The following is a 20,184-nucleotide window of genomic DNA, read 5'->3' as shown; positions in this document are numbered from 1 at the left end:
GCTTACTAACAATAAAGAGGACAAACTCATCTTTTCACTGAATTAAAAGGAAAATACTTTATTATGTTTAATTCAGTAAAGAAATTCACTGCAACAAATACTTTTGTTATCAAGTGTTTTTGTCTTGTTTTCCATTTTTAAATTGTCTAAAAATCCTTTTAAAAAAGATACATTTACTTGAGAAGCAACATATTAGACATTTAGATTTGCTTTATGAGAATGTATCTTAAATATACATGTATTTTGTATATAACTGTATTTTTTCACTTTGTTATACTTCTGTGAGTGCAGTAAAGCCAAAATATACTTATATTCAAGATAGTAAACAGAATGAGCTCTATTTCCAAGTATGCTTACATGTGCAAGGAATTTATCTTGGTGACAGAAGCTTCCAGTGCACAAACAATAAAACGAGTAATAAAAAATAATAAAATAATAAAAACAAATTAAATACAAATAAAAAGTGAATAGAAAATATAAGTAAATGTAGAAATACAAAATAACTGCTCCGCGCTTGTAGCGGCTGCTAGAAGACAATAGTTCAAAAAGGTAGTGGGCTGGGTGAGTGGGGACCGGAGTGATTTTCTTTCAGCCATTTTCCTCACTCTGGAAGTGTACAGTTCTTGAAGGGAGGGCAGGGGTCAACCAATAATCCACACAGCAGTCTGAACTGTCCTTTTATAGTCTTCTGATGTCTTATTTCATAGCTGAACCAAACAAGACAGTTACTGAATTGCAGAGGACAGACTTAATGACTGCCGAGTAGAACTGTATCAGCAGCGCCTGTGGCAGGTTGAACTTCCTCAACTGGTGAAGGAAGTACAACCTCTGCTGGGCCTTTCACAGTGGAGTCAATGTGGGTCTCCCACTTCAGGTCCTGTAAGATGGTAGTGCCCAGGAACCTGAATGACTCCACTGCTGCCAAAGTGCTGTTTAGAATGGTGAGCGGGGTCAATGTTGGAGTGTTCCTCCTAAAGTCCACTGTCATCACCACTGTTTTGAGCGTGTTCACCTCCAGGTTGTTTTGACTGCATCAGTGAACCAGTCATTCAACCTCCCTTCTATATACAGACTCAACATCATCTTGGATGAGGCAGAAGGCAGTAGTGTCATCTGCAAACTTCAGGAGCTTGATAGAGGGGTCCTTGGAGGTACTGTCATTGGTATACAGGGAGATGAGTAGTGGGGAGAGTACACATCCCTGGGGGGCACCAGTGCTGATTGTACATGTGCTGGAAGTGAATTTCCCCTGTCTCACTAACTGCTGTCTGTCCGTCAGAAAGTTGATGATCCACTGACAGATAGACGTGGTAGCAGAGTTTGTGTAATTTAGTCCAGAGAATAGCTGGGATGATGGTGTTGAAAGCCAAAATTAAATCTACAAAAAGGATCCTTGTATATGTACCTGGTCTGTCCAGATGTTGCAGGATATGATCCCATGCTGACTGCATCATCCACAGACCAGTTTGCTCTATAAGCAAATTGAAGGGGATTCAGAAAGGGTCCACTGATGTCCTTAAGGTGGGCCAACACCAGTCTCTCAAATTACTTCATGACCACAGACTTCAGAGCGACAGGTCTATAGTCATTAAGTCCTGTGGTTTTGGGTTCACACTGCTCCAGTAATCTGTTGAAGATCTTTGTGAAGATGGGGGCAAGCTGGTCAGCACAGTATTTTAGACAAGTGGGTGAAACACAATAGGGACCTTGTGCTTTCCTTGTCTTTTGTTTCCGGAAGACACGGCAAACCTCCTTCACAGATCTTAAGTGCAGATTGAGTAGTAGGAAGGGGAAGGAGGGGGGTTTCAGGTGTTGATGTTTGTGTGCAGTGAAGGCCACAGTGTGTGTGGGGTGTGAGACAGGGCCTTTAAAATTTACAGTAAAACACATTAAAGTCATCAGCCAGTTGTTGGTTCCTTACAGTGTTGGGGGATGCTGTCTTGAAGTTAGTAAATTCTTGCAGGCCTCGCCACACTGATGCAGGGTAATTTGCTGAAAACTTGTTTTTCAGCTTATCAGAATGGTTTCTTTTAGCCACACTGATTTCCTTATTCAGCGTGTTCTTGGCCTGATTGTACAAGATTTTATCTCCATTTCTGTAAGCATCCTCTTTGGCCTGATGAAGCTGCTGGATTTTTGCAGTAAACCATGCTTTGTCAATGTTGTATGTTAAGTAAGTCCTAGTAGGAATGCTCATATCTTCATAGAAACTGATATATGATGTCACTGTATTTGAGGCTGCAGACACCAATCTGGACGAACTTACAGATACTCTCCATTCATTGTAGTCAAAGCAGGTTTGCAAGATGAACTAGACGGTGATCAAAGAGTCACAAAGCTGCTCTAGGGACCTTTATTGGTCCCTAGAGCACCTTTATTGTTGTGTAGCAATGATCCAGTGTATTTCTGTCTCTGGTGGGGCATGTAGTATGCTGTCTGTATTTTGGCTGTTCACGTGTGAGTTTGGCTTTGTTAAAATCGCTGAGAATACTAAGTGAGTCTGGGTATTGTTCCGTGTTTGTGATCTGATTAGCCAGCTGATTCAGCACTGCGCTCATGCACGCTTGTGGAGGAATATAAGCACTCACCAAAATAAATGAGGAAATCTTCAGTGGTGAGGAGAAAGGACTACAGTTGACATAAGGACTTCCAAATTAGGACAGCACATCTTTAAAGTTTTTACATCTGTACACCAACTTTCATTGATGTAAAGTATGTTCCACCACCTCTAGTTTCCTACGTTAACTCCGCAGTGTGATCTGCTCTGAACAGCTGAAAGCCTGGCAGATGTAATGCGCAGTCTGGAATGGGTTCACTCAGTCAGGTTTCTGTGAAGCAGCATAGAAAAGGCAGCAGATCTATTCTTCAAAAGCAAGTCTAAATATCTTATATGCTGCTTCTCAGGTGAATGCATCTTTTTTTATTTAAAGTATTTTTAGATATTTTAAATTATTTATATTTTTAATATTATATTCAACAATCTCAGATAATAATTTTTTCTTCTGCAGTATAGCTGCTATAATGTATAATGTACTGTTATGTAATATACATTGTTTCAAGGGAGTTTTAGATATTTATATTGGAAAACACGCCAAAACAAATCAAGAACGTATTTTGTTGCAGTATATAGTGGGGCGAAGACTACCCTCTCCAACTTTTTTGTTCACTTCAATCCATCTTTAACTCTCAAAAAGCAAACTCTCTCTTCTAAATAAAGCTGTGTATTCTTCACAATAAACACACAGTGATGCATATATTATGATTCAATAAGTCACGAGCCATCACATTATAATCTAGCTACATTAAGCATGTGCGCTCGAAGGATTAGCGCCCTCCGACAGTGTGCATCAGCCGGGTGCAGTTTTAATCTCTCCCCCTTAGATCGGGACACTTCACACAATTCGTAGATGAGGCGCTGACTTCACTTAGAAATCCCAGTTTCAGAGTTTGTAGTTATTTGCGCTATCTGCTTCCATATTATTTGAACTTTTAATAAAGCTATAACACATTAAAATAACTGCATTTAAGATGTAATGCGGGGGTTTCCTTTAAAGAGCTCAAGCTCTGCTTATTGTAATCTACATCACCTGAAGGTATTTGGAAAGTTTAGAGTGCATATGGACTGTGAGCTGTGTAATTCTTGCTCTTCCTCAGTCAGACGTGAACTGCAGTGATGTTATCAAGCATCATCATTAGTTTAATGTGATCATGTTATGTTAAAAGAGATCAAATGACTAGTCAACAATGAATATTTTTGTAGACAATTTTTTTTATTGGCGACGTTGTTGATAAAGTCGACTAATCGTTTCAGCCCTACTTCTGAATCAGAATGAGCTTTATTGCCAAGTGTATTCACATACACAAGGACTATTTTTTTGGTGATATGAGGAAAAAAAAAAAGAAAGAGCGCACGGAACATTACAGTGAGACACAGAATATAAAACAAGGTAAGAGTATAAATAGACATACAATAAGAAATAGGACATATAACATAGAATAGCATATGTATATGTGCAAGGTAGGGGTATGTACAGTTATTGAATTAAATGTGAGTGAATTTACATATGTACTTGACATTTTTATACATTATTGCACTATGGGAGTCCTGAAGGCAGTTTAATTGTTCATGTGATAAATGGCCTGAGGGTAAAAACTGTTCTTGTGCCTATATTTGTTGTCATTCTGACATCCATTTTGAATAAACACTGCCTAACCTCAGCAATGTTCAAAAGCAAGAAAGCAGAGAGATTGAGACTTTCATGCAGAAGAGTTGGCAAACAAGCAAGCGTGCAAGTATGGATTTGCAGACTCCTCTAATTTAGTAATTCATATTGATCTACACCCTAGAATGGAGTGATATTTTCTACAATTTGGTGCTCACTGGCTCGGCTATGGTCTTCCACAAGGTTTCTGTCCAAGGTTAAGCCCCAGTGCCAGAGAGAGCCAGTTCATTCTCTGTACGGCTGCTGTCCTGGGGATTCTCGTCAAGGTGTGACTGCACTACGCTACACTCTGCCTCTTGTCTGATCCCCAGAGGCTTTAGACCAGTTGTACAGGCAGGAGTGCAATGCAGTGGTATGTCAGTAGCTTGAAGAGTTGGAAGCACTTGCTGATCAAGTGATAAAGATTGACTGCATGCTAGATCACCATTTCTCACATTGTAAAAATAAAGCATTATTTTTTGAAAGTTTCTGCATCAATGGAATGTTCTGGCTAGACACATTTTGAAAGAGTAAAGAGGAACATTAGTCAAAGCCTTAATCACATGCCCCAAGGCCACCACCACATGTACCATAAGCTCCTTTGAGATCAGAATTCATAGTTTAGGCCAGTGGTTCCCAAACATTTTAAAACTACAACACTTTATAGTGTGTGTGTTTTTTTTTGTTTGTTTTTTTTTTCCACGGCACCCCAAACACAGAAAAATAAATAAATATTTATACTTTTTAAAAATAGTTACATTTATTATTCATATTAAAACAAAGTAGACTATGCCAGAAATGACATAGAGAACAGAGTCAACAGTGCTTTAGGTTTTTCAATAATGGCAGCAAATAACATTAATATCACGTCAATGGGGGCAATTTTACAAAGAGGCATTTGACCGTTCACATGCACAGCTGCATTCACAGAGAGACAGGAGCGCTCTGTGTAGCTCATGCCGAAATACAATACACATGTGAGCATTTGAAAGGTGCGCAGGTATTGCTGGTATTTGTAATATCGTGGCTATTAAAATATTGAACTAAGCAGAGATTCGGCACCCAGTTTGGGAACCACTTGGCTCTAAGGTGTAATTGGCATCTTTTCCTTCTTTTATGTAACTAATGTCAGCCTGGTGTTTGGGTGAACCACCACACTTGTTATGCCTATCTGTTGTAGAGCTCTAGGATCGCAGCATTTTTTGCCTCCTGTTCCTTTAGATGCATTTTTAGTAACAGTCTGTGATTCAGTGACCCATGACCTTTTGAACACTTTTGCCACAGGCAGAAAACCCAAAAAAAAAAAGCCCATGCTAGGACTATTTAATTTGCCAAGCACATTTTACCTGAATGCAGGACCTGTCGCCAATTCTTCATGCTGGTCCTCCCTGGGGTAAAAAAGAAAAGAGAGGGAAAAAAGCCTAAGGCTGCATCAATTACCTAAAACTTTTTCCTGCTGACTGTTTCCTCTTGTGCACCAATGTACAAAATAAGATCAAGGTTACACAGCTCCAACTACCTTCGAGTTTAGACTCAATAATTTGACTGATCATTTTGTAGAGTCATCTAAATGGCATTGACAAGTACAATTTTTGGGAAACACATTGTAGAACAAGACCTGATATGTCAAAAAAAAAAAATTACTATATGACACAATGTCAGAGGAGTGTTTGTGTTGGCTGTCCTATGATAGTGGAGTCGAGCAGTTTAGAGGTTTGAGGTCCATTTAATGGTACGATAAGCATTCGATAAAACCCTCTTTCACTGTCTTTTTGCACCGGCATGACCGCAACATGCATGAAAGTGGTTCTAATGAGTCAGATCTTGACGTGAATCTCCTGCATTCCCAAACTCGGGACACATTATGGGAAAATGTGCGTCCCCATCATGTCCATTCAGAACAGGATTTAGAATGCTGTGTGATCCTATCGGCTTTTTCCCCAGCCCATAGCTGCAAGAGCTGGTGGAATGGGGCTGGGCAGAGGAGGGGAGCAGCAATAGACATGCTTTGCTGTTCAAAGAGCACTCAGAGCAGTCTGGTCTTGCAAATACTTTTCTAGATTTCACAGAGTGTACCAAAGATTCAGCAGTTGGGACTTTCTGGATGTCAGGGATGAACTCTCCTGTATACCAGGTTTGTTACTTATATGGTGTCAGTAGACAGTATAGCTATATAATCACATAAGGAATCCATTTTTAAAAAAAATAGCTATTATAAATTTCCAAATTGGCAGCAGTAGTACTTTGGAAAAGAAGAAAGAAAAAAAAACTTCAAAACTGGGCAGGGATGAGGACAAAGCCAAAGTATTGGGGTTTGAGGGGATCTTTTACCAAAAGATGGAAATATTTCAATGAGTTCATCAATCGTGTGCACTTTGATATGCAAATTAAAAGATAAAATCATTTTTTGAAAATCTAAATTTGTTTTGAAGCTGAATGATATCGAGGCCTTGTGACTAAGGAAATCTACCAGGAGAACTCCACTATGCTACTAGTAATATCACATTTTTGGTTGTTTTCATTGCCATGTAGATAATGACACATTTGATTAATTTTCATAAAAATAAATTGTGAAAAGCTTGAAACATGCTGATTTATAAAGCTAATTTTACACGGGGGAAACTTGCTTTAAAGGCGCTCTGAAAGCACGTTGTCCTCTCACAAACCCGGTTTAGCTGAATGGTTGGATTCATTTCAGACATGAAGTTGAAATCACTTTGGATTATTCTTGTTTTCTCTAGTGTGTTTTAGTGTTGTCAAAAAATACCGGTACCCCGGTACTCAAACAAAAAAATTATTTACGATACCAGAATTTCTGAAGGTATCGGGGTACGCAGAGGCGGGAACTTTCGAACGCTCACAACAAGCAAAAGATTGCGGCAAGCAAATTAGCTGCTGCTGCTACTGCGGAGTCTCAACTGAATCATGTCGAAATGAAAAGTGGAAAAAGCCAGGTTTGGAAATTATTTGCATTTGAGGCTGATGAAAAGGGAAACATCATAGATCAGCAAAAACCTGATTGTTTCCAGATGCACTCTAAACTTTCAGTTTATTTTATGTAGATCCCAAAGTATTAGGGAATGATTAAAAATAAATAAATTCCGAAGCATGTACCGTTGTGGAATAAGCGGAGGCGGAGCTCTTTAAAGGAAACATCCCGGCGTAACACCTTAAATGCAGTAAAATGTCTTTATTAAAGTTCAAATAATACAGCAGCAGCTCATGTTAATAACTATAAACTCAGAAACTGGCATTTCTCTGTGTGATCGGTGCCTCTTCTATGAGTTGCGCGAATCCCGGCTGAGTATGGCAAGCCGTTTTAACTTTTATTCATTTCCAGGATATGAATTCTTGATATCAACAATTCAATTTTCACTAGTTAAAATGCTCATTCTAGATATCAAGAATTGTATTTCAACTAGAAATACTATAATTCTTGATATCTGCAATTGTATTTTCACTAGTGAAATGTCACCATAGGCTTCCATTCAAAATCAATTGTTGATATCACGTCTAGCAACTTGCACTGAGCGTGAAAGGGTGTAAACGAAGCGTGTTTTGTAATGGAGAAAAATATTCACAGATACAGCACTGAAAGTTCAGTTCTATCTACGCCCGATCACTTGCAATGTACACAGCTCTGTTGTTTTGTCGCACTGATCACTTGAAGTTTAGAAACTGTGAGATGTGGCAACCAATGTCATGATGTCTTGCGGTCCGGATGGAACCAAACTGGGGTCCGGACCTGGTATGCTGTCCGCTAATTGAAGACCACTGCTGTATACTAACAGATCTGCAAGATAGTTGTTAGTGGTTTGGTAAGGCTTTACCATAAGGCTAAGTATTAGTTAATTTACACTAGGGTTGGTGTCTCTGAAAGATGGATAGGGAAAACTAAAGGATTTTTTTAATACAAATGAGAACGTTTCAACTTTTAGCGTAGTGCACTCTCACACTGTTGTGCTTTTGTGAAATCCAAAATTGTGAAATTTTGTCTGCTTGATTTTCAACTGACATAGCTCTTTCCACACCCTCAAAACAGAGCTTACAAATTCATATCTGTTGAGTGCTCCGTCTGAGCATTCCCTAGTGTGTAGTCACCCTTAAACTTCTTCATGTAATTCGCTAATCGGCATTAGTGCTACAGCCATGAATGATACCTCAAATTGTGCAGCTTGTTGAGGAGAGGTGTGCTTTAAATTTTATCTTAGAAACTGGACTTCTGAAATAGGCAAAAAAAAAAATCCCATTTGCTTACATTGAAGTGGAACCCAACCCACATCTAGGGACCTGTATATCATAAAGACTTGGGGACTCTTTTGACTTGGACCAGTAAGCAGCCACCCAGAACACCCTATAAACCACCTAGCAATGGCTTGGCTAGCACCAAGAAAACCCAGAGCAATTCCTTTACAATCGCCCACAACATCCTAGCATTGTGTTGGCAAGTTTTGTACAAGCAAGTGCCACTCGCATTTTCTTCCTCCAAAAAACAAAAACAAAAGTTAAAATCTAGTTTATACATAAAAAGGTATGTATAAACTACTTGGTCTTTAATTACACTTTTCTTTGTACCCACAGCGTTTCATTCAGTATCTGGCTTCAAGAAACACTCTCTTCAATTTAAACAATTTCCTTGATAAAGGTGCATTGCAAGGTATGTAGGAAACGTGAGCACATATTGAGTCTCTAAAGCATTATACAACTAAATACCATGATGACCCCTCCCCACCACCATCTGTTTCCCTCAGGCTATGATATGTCCACATTCATCAGACGGTACAGCAGATATCTGAATGAGAAAGCCCTTTCCTATAGATTAGTGGCCGTGGACTTCACCAAGATGAAGAGAGGGTGGGTAACCTCAGTTCTGCCTCTGTAATAACTTCTGCCTCGAGTAAAGATTCAGTGTTCATCTCAGCAGGACACAATCTAATCAGGCTAGCTTATTACTTCGATAATCAAGTTGTTTTTAAAAGCTGATTTAAGTTGCTGATTTTTTTTTTTTTTTTTAAACACCAATTAAGATTGTAAGTAGTGAGACTCTTAATTGTTTGTTTTTCTGTTTGTTGTGCAGTATTGATGGTGTCATGCGCACCATGAACACAGAGAAGCTAATCAAAACGCTGCCTATCATTCAAAACCAGCTGGATGCACTGCTGGACTTCCAGGTACTGATTTTGTTTGTAATGGAGAACCTGTGCAGCCTTTAAAAGAACAACTCTGATGTTTATTCAGTCAAAGTCTTTCGGTATGATGTATACTCTCTCTTGTGGATGTGTGGGTGTGTGTCTGTAGGCCAATCCAAACGAGCTGACTAACGGTGTGATCAACACTGCCTTCATGCTGCTCTTCAAAGACTCTATCCGTCTGTTTGCTGCCTATAATGAGGGCGTTATCAACCTGCTCGGTAAGAATAATCTACCCCCTCTCACTTTGGAGTGTGTCCTATTCACGCTGGTTAAATCTTACTTCAACTGGACTGTTCTGTATATACAGTATATGCACAGTACTGCGCAAAATTCGTAGGCACAAATCTCTTCGCATCACCTGAAAATGCTCACTCACTGTGATCTGAACCAGTGTCAAAATCGTACGATAGAGACCCAACGTGTGCTTGATAGACTGAACGGCATACAGAGAATATAATAGTTTTCAGATTTAAACTGCAAATTAAACTTAAGGATTCAATTTGGTTTGTATCTGTATGCATAGTGTCTAATAAGGAAATGGCAATGTATACTCAAAAGTTTATCTTGCCAATAAAACTTGATATGAATTGAACCATTAGATTCTATTAATAATGGAAAATGGCAGAAGATTTTGCCAAACATTTAATTACAGCATGTCCACTGGTTAAATAGCATGTGTATATATAAACAGTTGAAGTCAGAAGTTTACATACACTTAGGTTGAAGTCATTAAAACTCATTTTTAACCACTCCACAGATATTAGCACACTATACCTACTTTGTGCACGACACAAGTAATTTTCACAACAATTGTTTACAGACAGATTGTTTCACTTTTAATTGACTATATCACAATTCCAGTGGGTCAGAAGTTTACATAAACTAAGTTAACTGTGCCTTTAAGCAGCTTGGAAAAGTCCAGAAAATGATGTCAAGCCTTTAGACAATTAGCCGATTAGCTTCTGATAGGAGGTGTACTGAATTGGAGGTGTACTTGTGGATGTATTTTAAGGCCTACCTTCAAACTCAGTGCCTCTTTGCTTGACATAGTGGGAAAATCAAAAGAAATCAGCCAAAAAAGAAAAATTGAGGACCTCCACAAGTCTGGTTCATCCTTGGGAGCAATTTCCAACACCAGAAGGTTCATCTGTACAAACAATAGTACGCAAGTATAAACACTATGGGACCACGCAGCCATCATACTGCTCAGGAAGGAGAAACTTTCTGTCTCATAAAGATGAATGTCTCTATGAGAGAAAAAGTGCAAATCAATCCCAGAACAACAGCAAAAGGACCTTGTGAAGATACTGGAGGAAACAGGTAGACAATTATCTATGTCCACAGTAAAAAGAGTCCTATATCTACATAACTTGAAAGGCTGCTCAGCAAGGAAGAAGCCACTACTCCAAAAATGCCAGACTACAGTTTGCAAGCGCACATGAGGACAAAGATCTTACTTTTTGGTGAAGTGTCCTCTGGTCTGATGAAACAAAAATGTAACTGTTTGGCCATAATAACCTTTATGTTTGGAAGAAAAAAAGGTTAGGCTCGCAAGCCAAAGAACACCATCTCAGCCGTGAAGCATGGGGGTGGCAGCATCATGTTGTGGGGGTACGTTGCTGCTGGAGGGACTGGTGCACTTCACAAAATAGATGGCATCATGAGGAAGGAAAATTATGTGGATTTCAAGAGATCAGCCAGGAAGTTAATGCTCGGTCCACTACACTACAGATTACAGAATACATGCTGTAAAATGTTATTTGTAACATTTCATTAGATTACTCTAGGTCAGTAACTTATTCATTATACTTTGGATTACTTTAGCACTGGTAGATTTTTTTCACTTGTTTTGACTATAAAACTCTGCCAGTACAGGAAGACAAAATACATTCTCTGAAAAACCTAAATATCTTATGCAGTGTTGTTTCTAAAACAAGATTGAAGAATTTTTTGATATTTTTACAGGAAAACAATACAAACATTATTATCAAGAATATGATTTTTGCCCTAATATCAAAGGTCTTATTAGAAAAAAGAAATGATGATCTAACGTGAATTTTCTTGATAAATAATATGATCATGTCTGGTAACATGTTCATGTAAAATGGCTAGAAATATTATTTTCACTTGGCGTAAAGCTGACAATTTACAAAAGGTTTATTTCAATTACTTCTGCTTCAAATTTGTCTGCTCGTATGAATGCAACACATCATAAGAAAGTGTTTCACCACTGATCATATACACTTTGGATCGCATCATTTTTATGTATAAATGTTTGTGGATGGAATGAGGTCCCAGGTTTTTAAAGACATGCGTTTAAAGGTATGCGTTTAAGGGTTAATTATATATTGAATTACTGTTATTTGAGTGGCTTTCTCATCAAATATTTATATATGCGATTAATTGTGCTTAATTCAATTAATTAATTATCATATAATGTAATTGATTTTATTAAAAATGTATCTATGATCAGTTTTGTCATTTAGAGATTAAGTTGTTTGTTACGGTAGTAGAGGGAGTAAAGCCCAGTGCAGTCCACCCAGCGAATGTTTCATCAATATGACCCTTGTTCACAGTCTCTCATAGAAGCATCAGAAGCATGACAGACTCTAAAGCTCCTGCTGTTCTGACTATGACTGCAGATACGTTAATGTGAAGTCCAGCATGGAACTGTCAGTAGAACTAAGGGTTTAATTCCTCTTCAGCCCTCACTGCCTTTTGCCCGTAGCTATTTGAGCTCTAATTATTCAGTCATTAAGTCAGTTTGTGTCATTTTCCAGAAGAGCACCCATTAAATAACTTTTATATTTTAAATGTTTTATATTTTAACATGCTATTTAGGTTGTAGGACTGAAAACGCATTAGAGTGCAAACCATCTTTGATAAAGCCATTACAACAGCAGTTTATATGCCCCTGCCTATGCAGACAGCCGAGATGTGTTTTGACAGCCCTCTGATGGGTAATTGCTGTCTTTATTTGTTCAAGTTGCTCCATTAACCATTCTGCTCTCTTTCTCTGTTCTGTCTTTTTTTCCTCCCTTTCAGAAAAATATTTTGATATGAAGAAAAACCAGTGTAAAGACGCTTTGGACATCTACAAGAAATTTCTGTGCCGGATGACCAAGCTGTCAGAGTTTCTCAAAGTGGCTGAGGTACCAAAGAGCACACACACACAATGGATGGTGTTTTGCCCAGAATGGTCTGATATTAGGCTGTTCAAGGTTCCTTTCAGCCCTTTCATCTCTATCTTTCTCTCTCATATTTCCCTAACCAACAGCGATCTGGTATTCAGATCCACTGCATGAATGCCATGTATCTAATGTATTACATTGCATTGTCATAGACTGTATCCATAAACATGTACACATGCCACTTCCATTTTAAAGGGACTCAAGTTTTAAAACACCTCTGTTGTATATTTTCCCCTAAATGTTCCAAGTTTGTCTCGATAACTACAACACTACTGATATACCTTTTTCATTGAAACCACTGTTTCTGGTGCCAAAGCTGGTGATCTGCTAACCTTTCTTTGAGATTGGCCCATGTATCCTCTGATTTGACTATCGGATGATGAGGTAACTGACTATGTAGTAACATAACCTGCCTACAAACAAACAAAGGGTATTGCAGTCTTACTCCCAGTTTTGATATCCAATGTAATATAATTCAGCATCTGTATGCCATGACTTTGATGGAACAATCAAGTTATTTAAACATGTAACAATACAATTCATATCAGTCATTCACACATACAGCATAATATTTTTTTGAGAATTCCTTTCAATTCAGACAAATGGGGATAATTTAGTCACTGAAGTAGCCTTCTGTCAACTGAATGCACATCACGTCATGTGGTATCATACTGTGCTCACTTAAAGTCTGCTTAGTTGATTATAACAGGAGCTATTTAGACTACATCCACATTTTCTAAACGCTCCATCCACATTGCCATTTTTAAACTGTTTTCAAAAGTTGTTTGTCCACACTGCAAAGTTTGAATGGATTAAATTCGACAACAAATATGGCATATTTTCGAATTTCTCTATTTTCCCTGTCTACACTACAAAGCAAATTTTACATTTTCAAATTTATCCCCTTGGGTGAGCGTTTTTGAAAGCTCAGTTTTTGCTGAACAAAAACACCATCTCAGTGTAGACGAAAAGCCAAATTGTGGTGAAATTGAAAATACTGGTCTGGATGTGACCTTAGTTTTGTGTAATTTAGTTGTGTTTTGCATTTTGAGTTGTTATTTTAAAAACTGTGAGGTGAAAACAGGTGGGGCAATTTTTTACAATTAATGACAAAGTTTCAATTTACCTGTATTCGCCCTACTTTGTTGAGGACATTATTCCAGATTGGGCACCAGCTCCAGCACCAGGGCAGAATTGGTGGAATGGGTATGAGTTTGTACCACATGAGGTCATCTTTGATCCTCTTGTGTAGAACTAATATTCCCACTATTTTAGAGAGTTCGATCTATCTCTCCTTCCTGACCCTGTGTAACCCAAATGAAGATCTTTGTTTAAAGCTAATAGGACTCTCACTCCATCTTTTTCTCGCACTGATGAATTCCCATGCTGCCGCCTCCTTTCTCCATCCAGTACCGACAAATCCCCTCTCCACCCACTCACACGGCCAGTCCACTGTCTGGTTTTATATGCCAATCACTCCATGCTAGTTCCAAAGCGGCGCACCCTCCTTCACGTCACACTCATGTAATCTACCCTACTGGGCCTTCCTCTAATATATAATTATAAAATAAAATAAAAATTAGGTCTTGGAGAAGACCTTTTATATCCCCACTGGGTCTCGTTAAAAGTCATAATTTTTGGTGTTAAATGTTAAATTGTTTTTGAATGTTAGAGGATAGTTCACCCGAAACATCATTTCTCACCCTCATGCTGTTCCAAAGCTGTGAAACACCCTTTTCTGTAAAACCAAAAAGGAGATATTAGGCAGGGTGTAAGTGTTGGTCACCTATCACTTGCATTGCATCTTCTTTTTTTTCCATTCTATTTTCCAATTAGAAAATCTAATTTTCTTTAATTGTTTTTATTCTATTGTGTGTTTTCTTGATTTTTTTTATTTTTTTTTTATTAATTTTTTTATTTTAATTACTGTTGAAGTCAGAAATTTACAAACACCTTAACCAAATACATTTTAACTCAGTTTTTCACAGTTCCTGACATTTAACCGTAGAAAACGTTCCCTGTCTTAGGTTAGGATCACTACTTTATTTTGATAATGTGAAATGTCAGAATAATAGTAGCGAGAATTATTTATTTCCATTTGTTTGGATGGTTTTGGATGTTCTGAGGTTTGTAGGCCTCCTTGCTCACACATGATTTTTAGTTCTGCCCACAAATGCTCCATTGGATTGAGGTCAGGGCTTTGTGATGGCCACTCCAATACCTTGACTTTTTTGTCTTTAAGCCATTTTCCCACAACTTTGGAGGTTTGCTTGGGGTCATTGTTCATTTTGAAGACCCATTTGCGACCAAGCTTTAACTTCCTGGCTGATGTCTTGAGATGTTGCTTCAGTATATCCACATCATTTTCCTTCCTCATGATGCCATCAGGTGCACTAGTCCCTCCTGCAGCATAGCACCCCCACAACATGACGCAACATGGCATTTTTGGAGCAGTGGCTTCTTCCTTGCTGAGCAGCCTTTCAGTTTATGTCGATATAGGACTAGTTTTCCTGTGGATATAGATAATTGTCTACCTGTTTCCTCCAGTATCTTCACAAGGTCCTTTTGCTGTTGTTCTGGGATTGATTTGCACTTTTTCTCTCATAGAGACATTCATCTCTATGAGACAGAATGTTTCTCCTTCCTGAGCAGTATGATGGCTGCGTGGTCCCATAGTGTTTATACTTGCGTACTATTGTTTGTACAGATGAACCTTCTGGTGTTGGAAATTGCTCCCAAGGATGAACCAGACTTGTGGAGGTCCTCAATTTTTTTTTTCTGAGGTTTTGGCTGATTTCTTTTTGATTTTCCAATGATTTCAAGCAATGAGACACTTGTGGATGTATTTTAAGGCCTACCTTCAAACTCAAGTACACCTCCTATCAGAAGCTAATCGGCTAATTGTCTAAAGCATGACATCATTTTCTGGAATTTTCCAAGCTGCTTAAAGGCACAGTTAACTTAATGTATATACATTACTGACCCACTGGAATTGTGATATAGTCCATTAAAAGTGAAACAATCTGTCTGTAAACAATTGTTGGACTAATTACTTGTCATGTACAAATTAGAATTCCTAAACGACTTGCCAAAACTATAGTTTGCTAATATCTGTGGAGTGGTTAAAATTTGTTTAAATGACATCAACCTAAGTGTATGTGAACTTCTGACTTCAACTTCATTTAATTTTTGTTTTATTTGAATTGTCCTTTTTCTATGCATGTTAACATCTGTACATCCATTTTAAAAGGTGCTATGTAAATAAAGCTTTACTAATTTGCATACAATGACCGTGAATGGTGACAGGTTGTCATTCTGCCTAACATCTTTTATGTTCCATTGATGAAAGCAAGTTATACTGTTTGGAACAACTTGAGGATGAGTAATGATAACATAATTTTCTTCTTTGGGTGAACTATTCTTTTAACAACACCACACTCCATAGTCATCTGAGACATTATCAATGTCTGTATCCATCTCTATTGAACCTCCGTGGCTCGCAGCATGCCACACTTTTATTTGTGTTATTTTTAATCTTTTCATTTTACGGTCACTGCATGAGGTAATGATCCTTTGTTATGTTTGTTCTTTTCCCTCCTCTCCCTCATTTGTTTGTTTGTTTACCTTTTTGCTTTATGACACAGCAAGTTGGGATTGATCAGGGTGACATCCCAGATCTCACTCAGGTCAGTGTACATTTCATCTCCACTTTCTGTTTTTGTTCCTCTTCCTCATGACTCTGCTATATTTCGTCCATTATGCAATGTCACTCCCTTTCTCTCTGTGTTCCACCTGTCCTTGTCCTCTCTCTTGTCTGACTTGCTGTTTTTGTACTTGTGCTCACTGTTTAACTGGACCTGCTGCCAGTGTTTGGTTTAAAAAGTCAGAATGAATGGATTCATCCCACGAAGAATTGTCTGGGTCATATCTTTTTCAAAAGAAAGAACCGAGAAATTATATTTTGCAAGAAAATTAGGCTTATTATTAGGACTATTAAAGGGAAAGTTCACCCCCCCAAAAAAAAAATGGTCATCTTTGAAATATGACTTGGACATTTTTAGGCATATTTCGTCAGATTCACCCAAGCTTTAATAGCTTCAAGACTTGAAGAGCTTAGCAGAAGAGATTAAACAATGTTGTCTCTAATAGTTCCCTGAAAAATATGTTTTGTGATTATCTTGGCTTTGTAGAGCTGCTCTAGACACAAAATTTCAACTGTATGTACAGAGTGTTCATATTTGAGTGTGTTGACACTGCAAAATTAGATTTTACTGACAATATTGAATGAGAGGTTGCTCCCTTCACTAACGGGGTGATTATTATTAATTTCAGACGACTACTAGAGGACCTTACATTGTAGGTGGTGGGTTAAATGCACTGCTTGTATTTCACATAACCTGTGCTACCACAAAGTTTGTACTAGGGCTGGGTGATATATTGAATATTAAATATTCATTAAATGTTATTTTCTTGGCAGTGTAAAATTAACCATCATTGCAAATATCGCATTGCTATTAATTTAGCCATAATGTTTACTAGAGACCGTGCCAGTAGTCCAGTTTTACACACACTCCTTGTTGCACAGAGTACGAGAGTGCCAAGACACAAATATTTAAATAATGTTAAATTATTTAAAACTCATTACATTTTTGATAGAGTTGGGAAGTTTGATTAATTTATCAGAATCAATTATTTTGAACTGTTTGTTTCAATTTATCTGTTCAACAGAAATTTGATTGGGTTATTACTCAAGGTTCACAGAAGTCCCCCCTGCATGGACTACATATCTGTAGATAAATGTTGCTATTTATTACTATATAGTGTTACATTTGTGCATATTAATGTAAATGATTTAATTCTTCCATCTGTTCATTTGAGAAACTGTGTGTAAAACAATGTGTATATTTTGAAAAGGTTTAAAATATCAAGTTTTCTTTTTTAACTATATCACCCAACCCTATTTTGAAATGGACTGCATCAGTAGATTCATCCCTTTAAACATGTCTAACTTATTGAATGTGCCCCAAACTGTGGCTCGCTGCAGTCACTCGCTGCAGCATGGCTGTACATTGCCTTTTCTGCTGATTCGAGACTCTTCATGGAGTTGTCTTTTTATATAACAATTTGATCAGATTGTTGGCTCAGATCAACACAAAAGAAACTCTCATGCTGTGTTGCATGACAGCCTCACGCTTGCAGACCTTCTGGACATCAAAGTAGGAGAACGTAGAGCTCTTGTGCACAGAACAAGGTTTTTTTTTTCACTCTGTCCTGTCTCTGATTGTAGTAAAGTATTCATGTAACCTCACTTTGTCCTCAGTGTAGCTGGCACACATATCATTAATGTAGTCATTTAATCAAAAGCCTGTTCTTGCCAACTCCTCTCCGAGGAAATCAAATCAGTCAGGAAAATAACAAATTAAAAGCTGTTACACTTTCATCTCTCTTCTGTGAGAATGATGCATTTTCATAGTAGAAACGTTAATGTTCCTTTTTTAATTGTAGACTAATGCATTTCTATTCTTTTTTTCTCGCTTGTTTGCTTGCTTTTTCTGTGGTATCAACTGGTTAGAGTCAAACTGCCCTATCAGAAATGTGGAGAAATATCCAGTCTAGATCAGATCCAGGCTCGCTGTCTAGCACTGGCAGGGCTCAGACAGAGAGCTTACCTTTTGCTTAGTCTATAAGTGCAGTTTAAACATGAGCTATCTATTCTGGAAACTTGACACAGCACCTGGTCCTGTTACACACCATGAATTCTAAACTTGTGTTAACATTTACAGATACATGTTCTGTTTGCTGATCTGGGACTAGTGTAATGCTTCCTCATATAGTTGTTAGGATAAATATTTTTAAAGGAAACAAATCCTAGATCAGTATAAAGGACTAAAAGAGAATGGTTTAGCAACTGAATGGACGGAAAACATTTTAATAGTTACCCAAAGGTTCTAGTTGCGTAAAGCCAGTGTTTCTAAAATCTCCTTGACCTCAAAGGTCTGTTTATGCTGTTGTGACTGAGGTTTGGATCTTTAAGTGTGCATGTTAATTATCTTTTAGATTTTTTTTTTCTTCTTTGATTTTCTTCTGTGCTTGTATTTTTATTTTTTTTGCCTTTGCTTATATGCCTCTTCACTAATTTAAACTTAGCATGTACTTGATATTATTTGCCTAGACTTGGATGACTTAAATGGATGTGTGTCTGTAAGAAATTTTGTGAGTGAATTATTATTAAATTTTTTTGTATAACATTTATAGGTTCATGTTGAGTTCTTGACTCTTCTCTCTCCTTCAGGCTCCCAGCAGTCTCCTAGAGGCTCTTGAGCAGCACCTGGCCTCTCTGGAGGGAAAGAAGACCAAGGAGCTCTCTGCTGACAGCAGGTATTAAACCCTACCGATAACTAACAATCCAGCAAGACACTGTAATCACCCATGGGGTAAAATTAATCATAATCTTACATTTACAATTATGCATTTTGCAGATGCTTTTATTCAAAGCAACACATTCAAGTTATGAATTTAGTAGGCTTGGGATAGATGCCTTTTTCACGCATCGATAATCTGAAGATTTTCTGGATGATTATCGGTGTATATACCGGGATTCTTTTCAGATATAAATTGGGTTGATCATTGCAAAATAGTCTTCAAGCATATTTCTCAACACAGCTTTGCTATAGTGTTAGGAACAGGGTAAATTTAAGGGGGTCGCACATCAGACACGTCTTGAAGATGACGTTCTAAAATTCTTTACAATTATTTTCTACAAAGTTACGCACATACCACCAAACGTCAAATTGCAGTGCCAAGGAGTGCAACTTGAACAGTTTTTCATTAAATTTGACCCAAATCATTATCAAAGGACAAAGATTATTTACTCTTACCATAGCTGGATGATACATTGCATAAATGTGTTTAGACATTGTTTTATAAAACTCAGTTTTCATCCTTCGTTTTAAGCTAGAATATGGATAGACTTTGACTCCATTGTGTTTCAAGGCGTTGGTTTTGTATAAAAACATGAAATGCAAGTAAATATATTTAGAAATAGACCACTATAAGATAAAGTTTGACCCTCACTCTGACCCTTAGAATTAAGCTGGCTGTTCTTGTTACTGTACCTTTTAAGACATTTATATTTAAATGATTCTGTTATGATTTGATAACCTCCACATTCCGGTGTGATTCACAGTGTCATACATCAGAAGGGCACACATTTCTGAATATTCAATGGCCACTGATTCTCTTGCCCTATGAAAGAGTCCCTCAAAAACCCAATAATCTGTAATCCCATTTAAAAAAGGACAGTGAATTAGTGCAAATTTTCACACAGAATGCACATTTGTTACTGTCATTTTACTTTTTATTTGGAGCGGTTTTATTTTTTTAGTTCTTGAATTCTTTGTTAGATAATGTGTTACTACTTTTTAGCAGTCACTTTAGAAGTTTCATCAAATTGATGTTTGAGAAGCCCTGGCATTATTTATTTATTTTTAAAAGCAATATTTTGTATTTATTAAGTTTTGGATTTCCTGAGGTCTTGAATGATAGTTACTGAAGACATGTATACCTACACACACACACAAGCCTATATATATATATATA

General features: G+C 37.6%; 1 protein-coding gene across 5 annotated transcripts in view; it reads left to right on the top strand.

Moving 5' to 3' along the window:
* Positions 1-20,184, top strand: part of LOC127619065 (phosphatidylinositol-binding clathrin assembly protein-like) — a 79,176-nt gene that overhangs the window by 28,000 nt on the left and 30,992 nt on the right. For all 5 annotated transcript variants that reach the window (XM_052091833.1, XM_052091825.1, XM_052091815.1 and 2 more), the window contains 7 exons: positions 8,784-8,859; positions 8,954-9,056; positions 9,280-9,373; positions 9,501-9,612; positions 12,440-12,546; positions 16,230-16,271; positions 18,878-18,963. In XM_052091833.1, the coding sequence (XP_051947793.1) occupies positions 8,784-8,859; positions 8,954-9,056; positions 9,280-9,373; positions 9,501-9,612; positions 12,440-12,546; positions 16,230-16,271; positions 18,878-18,963 (620 nt within the window). The remainder of the gene's footprint in view (positions 1-8,783; positions 8,860-8,953; positions 9,057-9,279; positions 9,374-9,500; positions 9,613-12,439; positions 12,547-16,229; positions 16,272-18,877; positions 18,964-20,184) is intronic.

This window comes from Xyrauchen texanus, chromosome 2 (assembly GCF_025860055.1).
Source record: "Xyrauchen texanus isolate HMW12.3.18 chromosome 2, RBS_HiC_50CHRs, whole genome shotgun sequence".
Taxonomy (NCBI): Eukaryota; Metazoa; Chordata; class Actinopteri; order Cypriniformes; family Catostomidae; genus Xyrauchen; species Xyrauchen texanus.
Note: the sequence above shows the minus strand (reverse complement) of the source record. Positions and strands in the feature narration are given on the sequence as shown.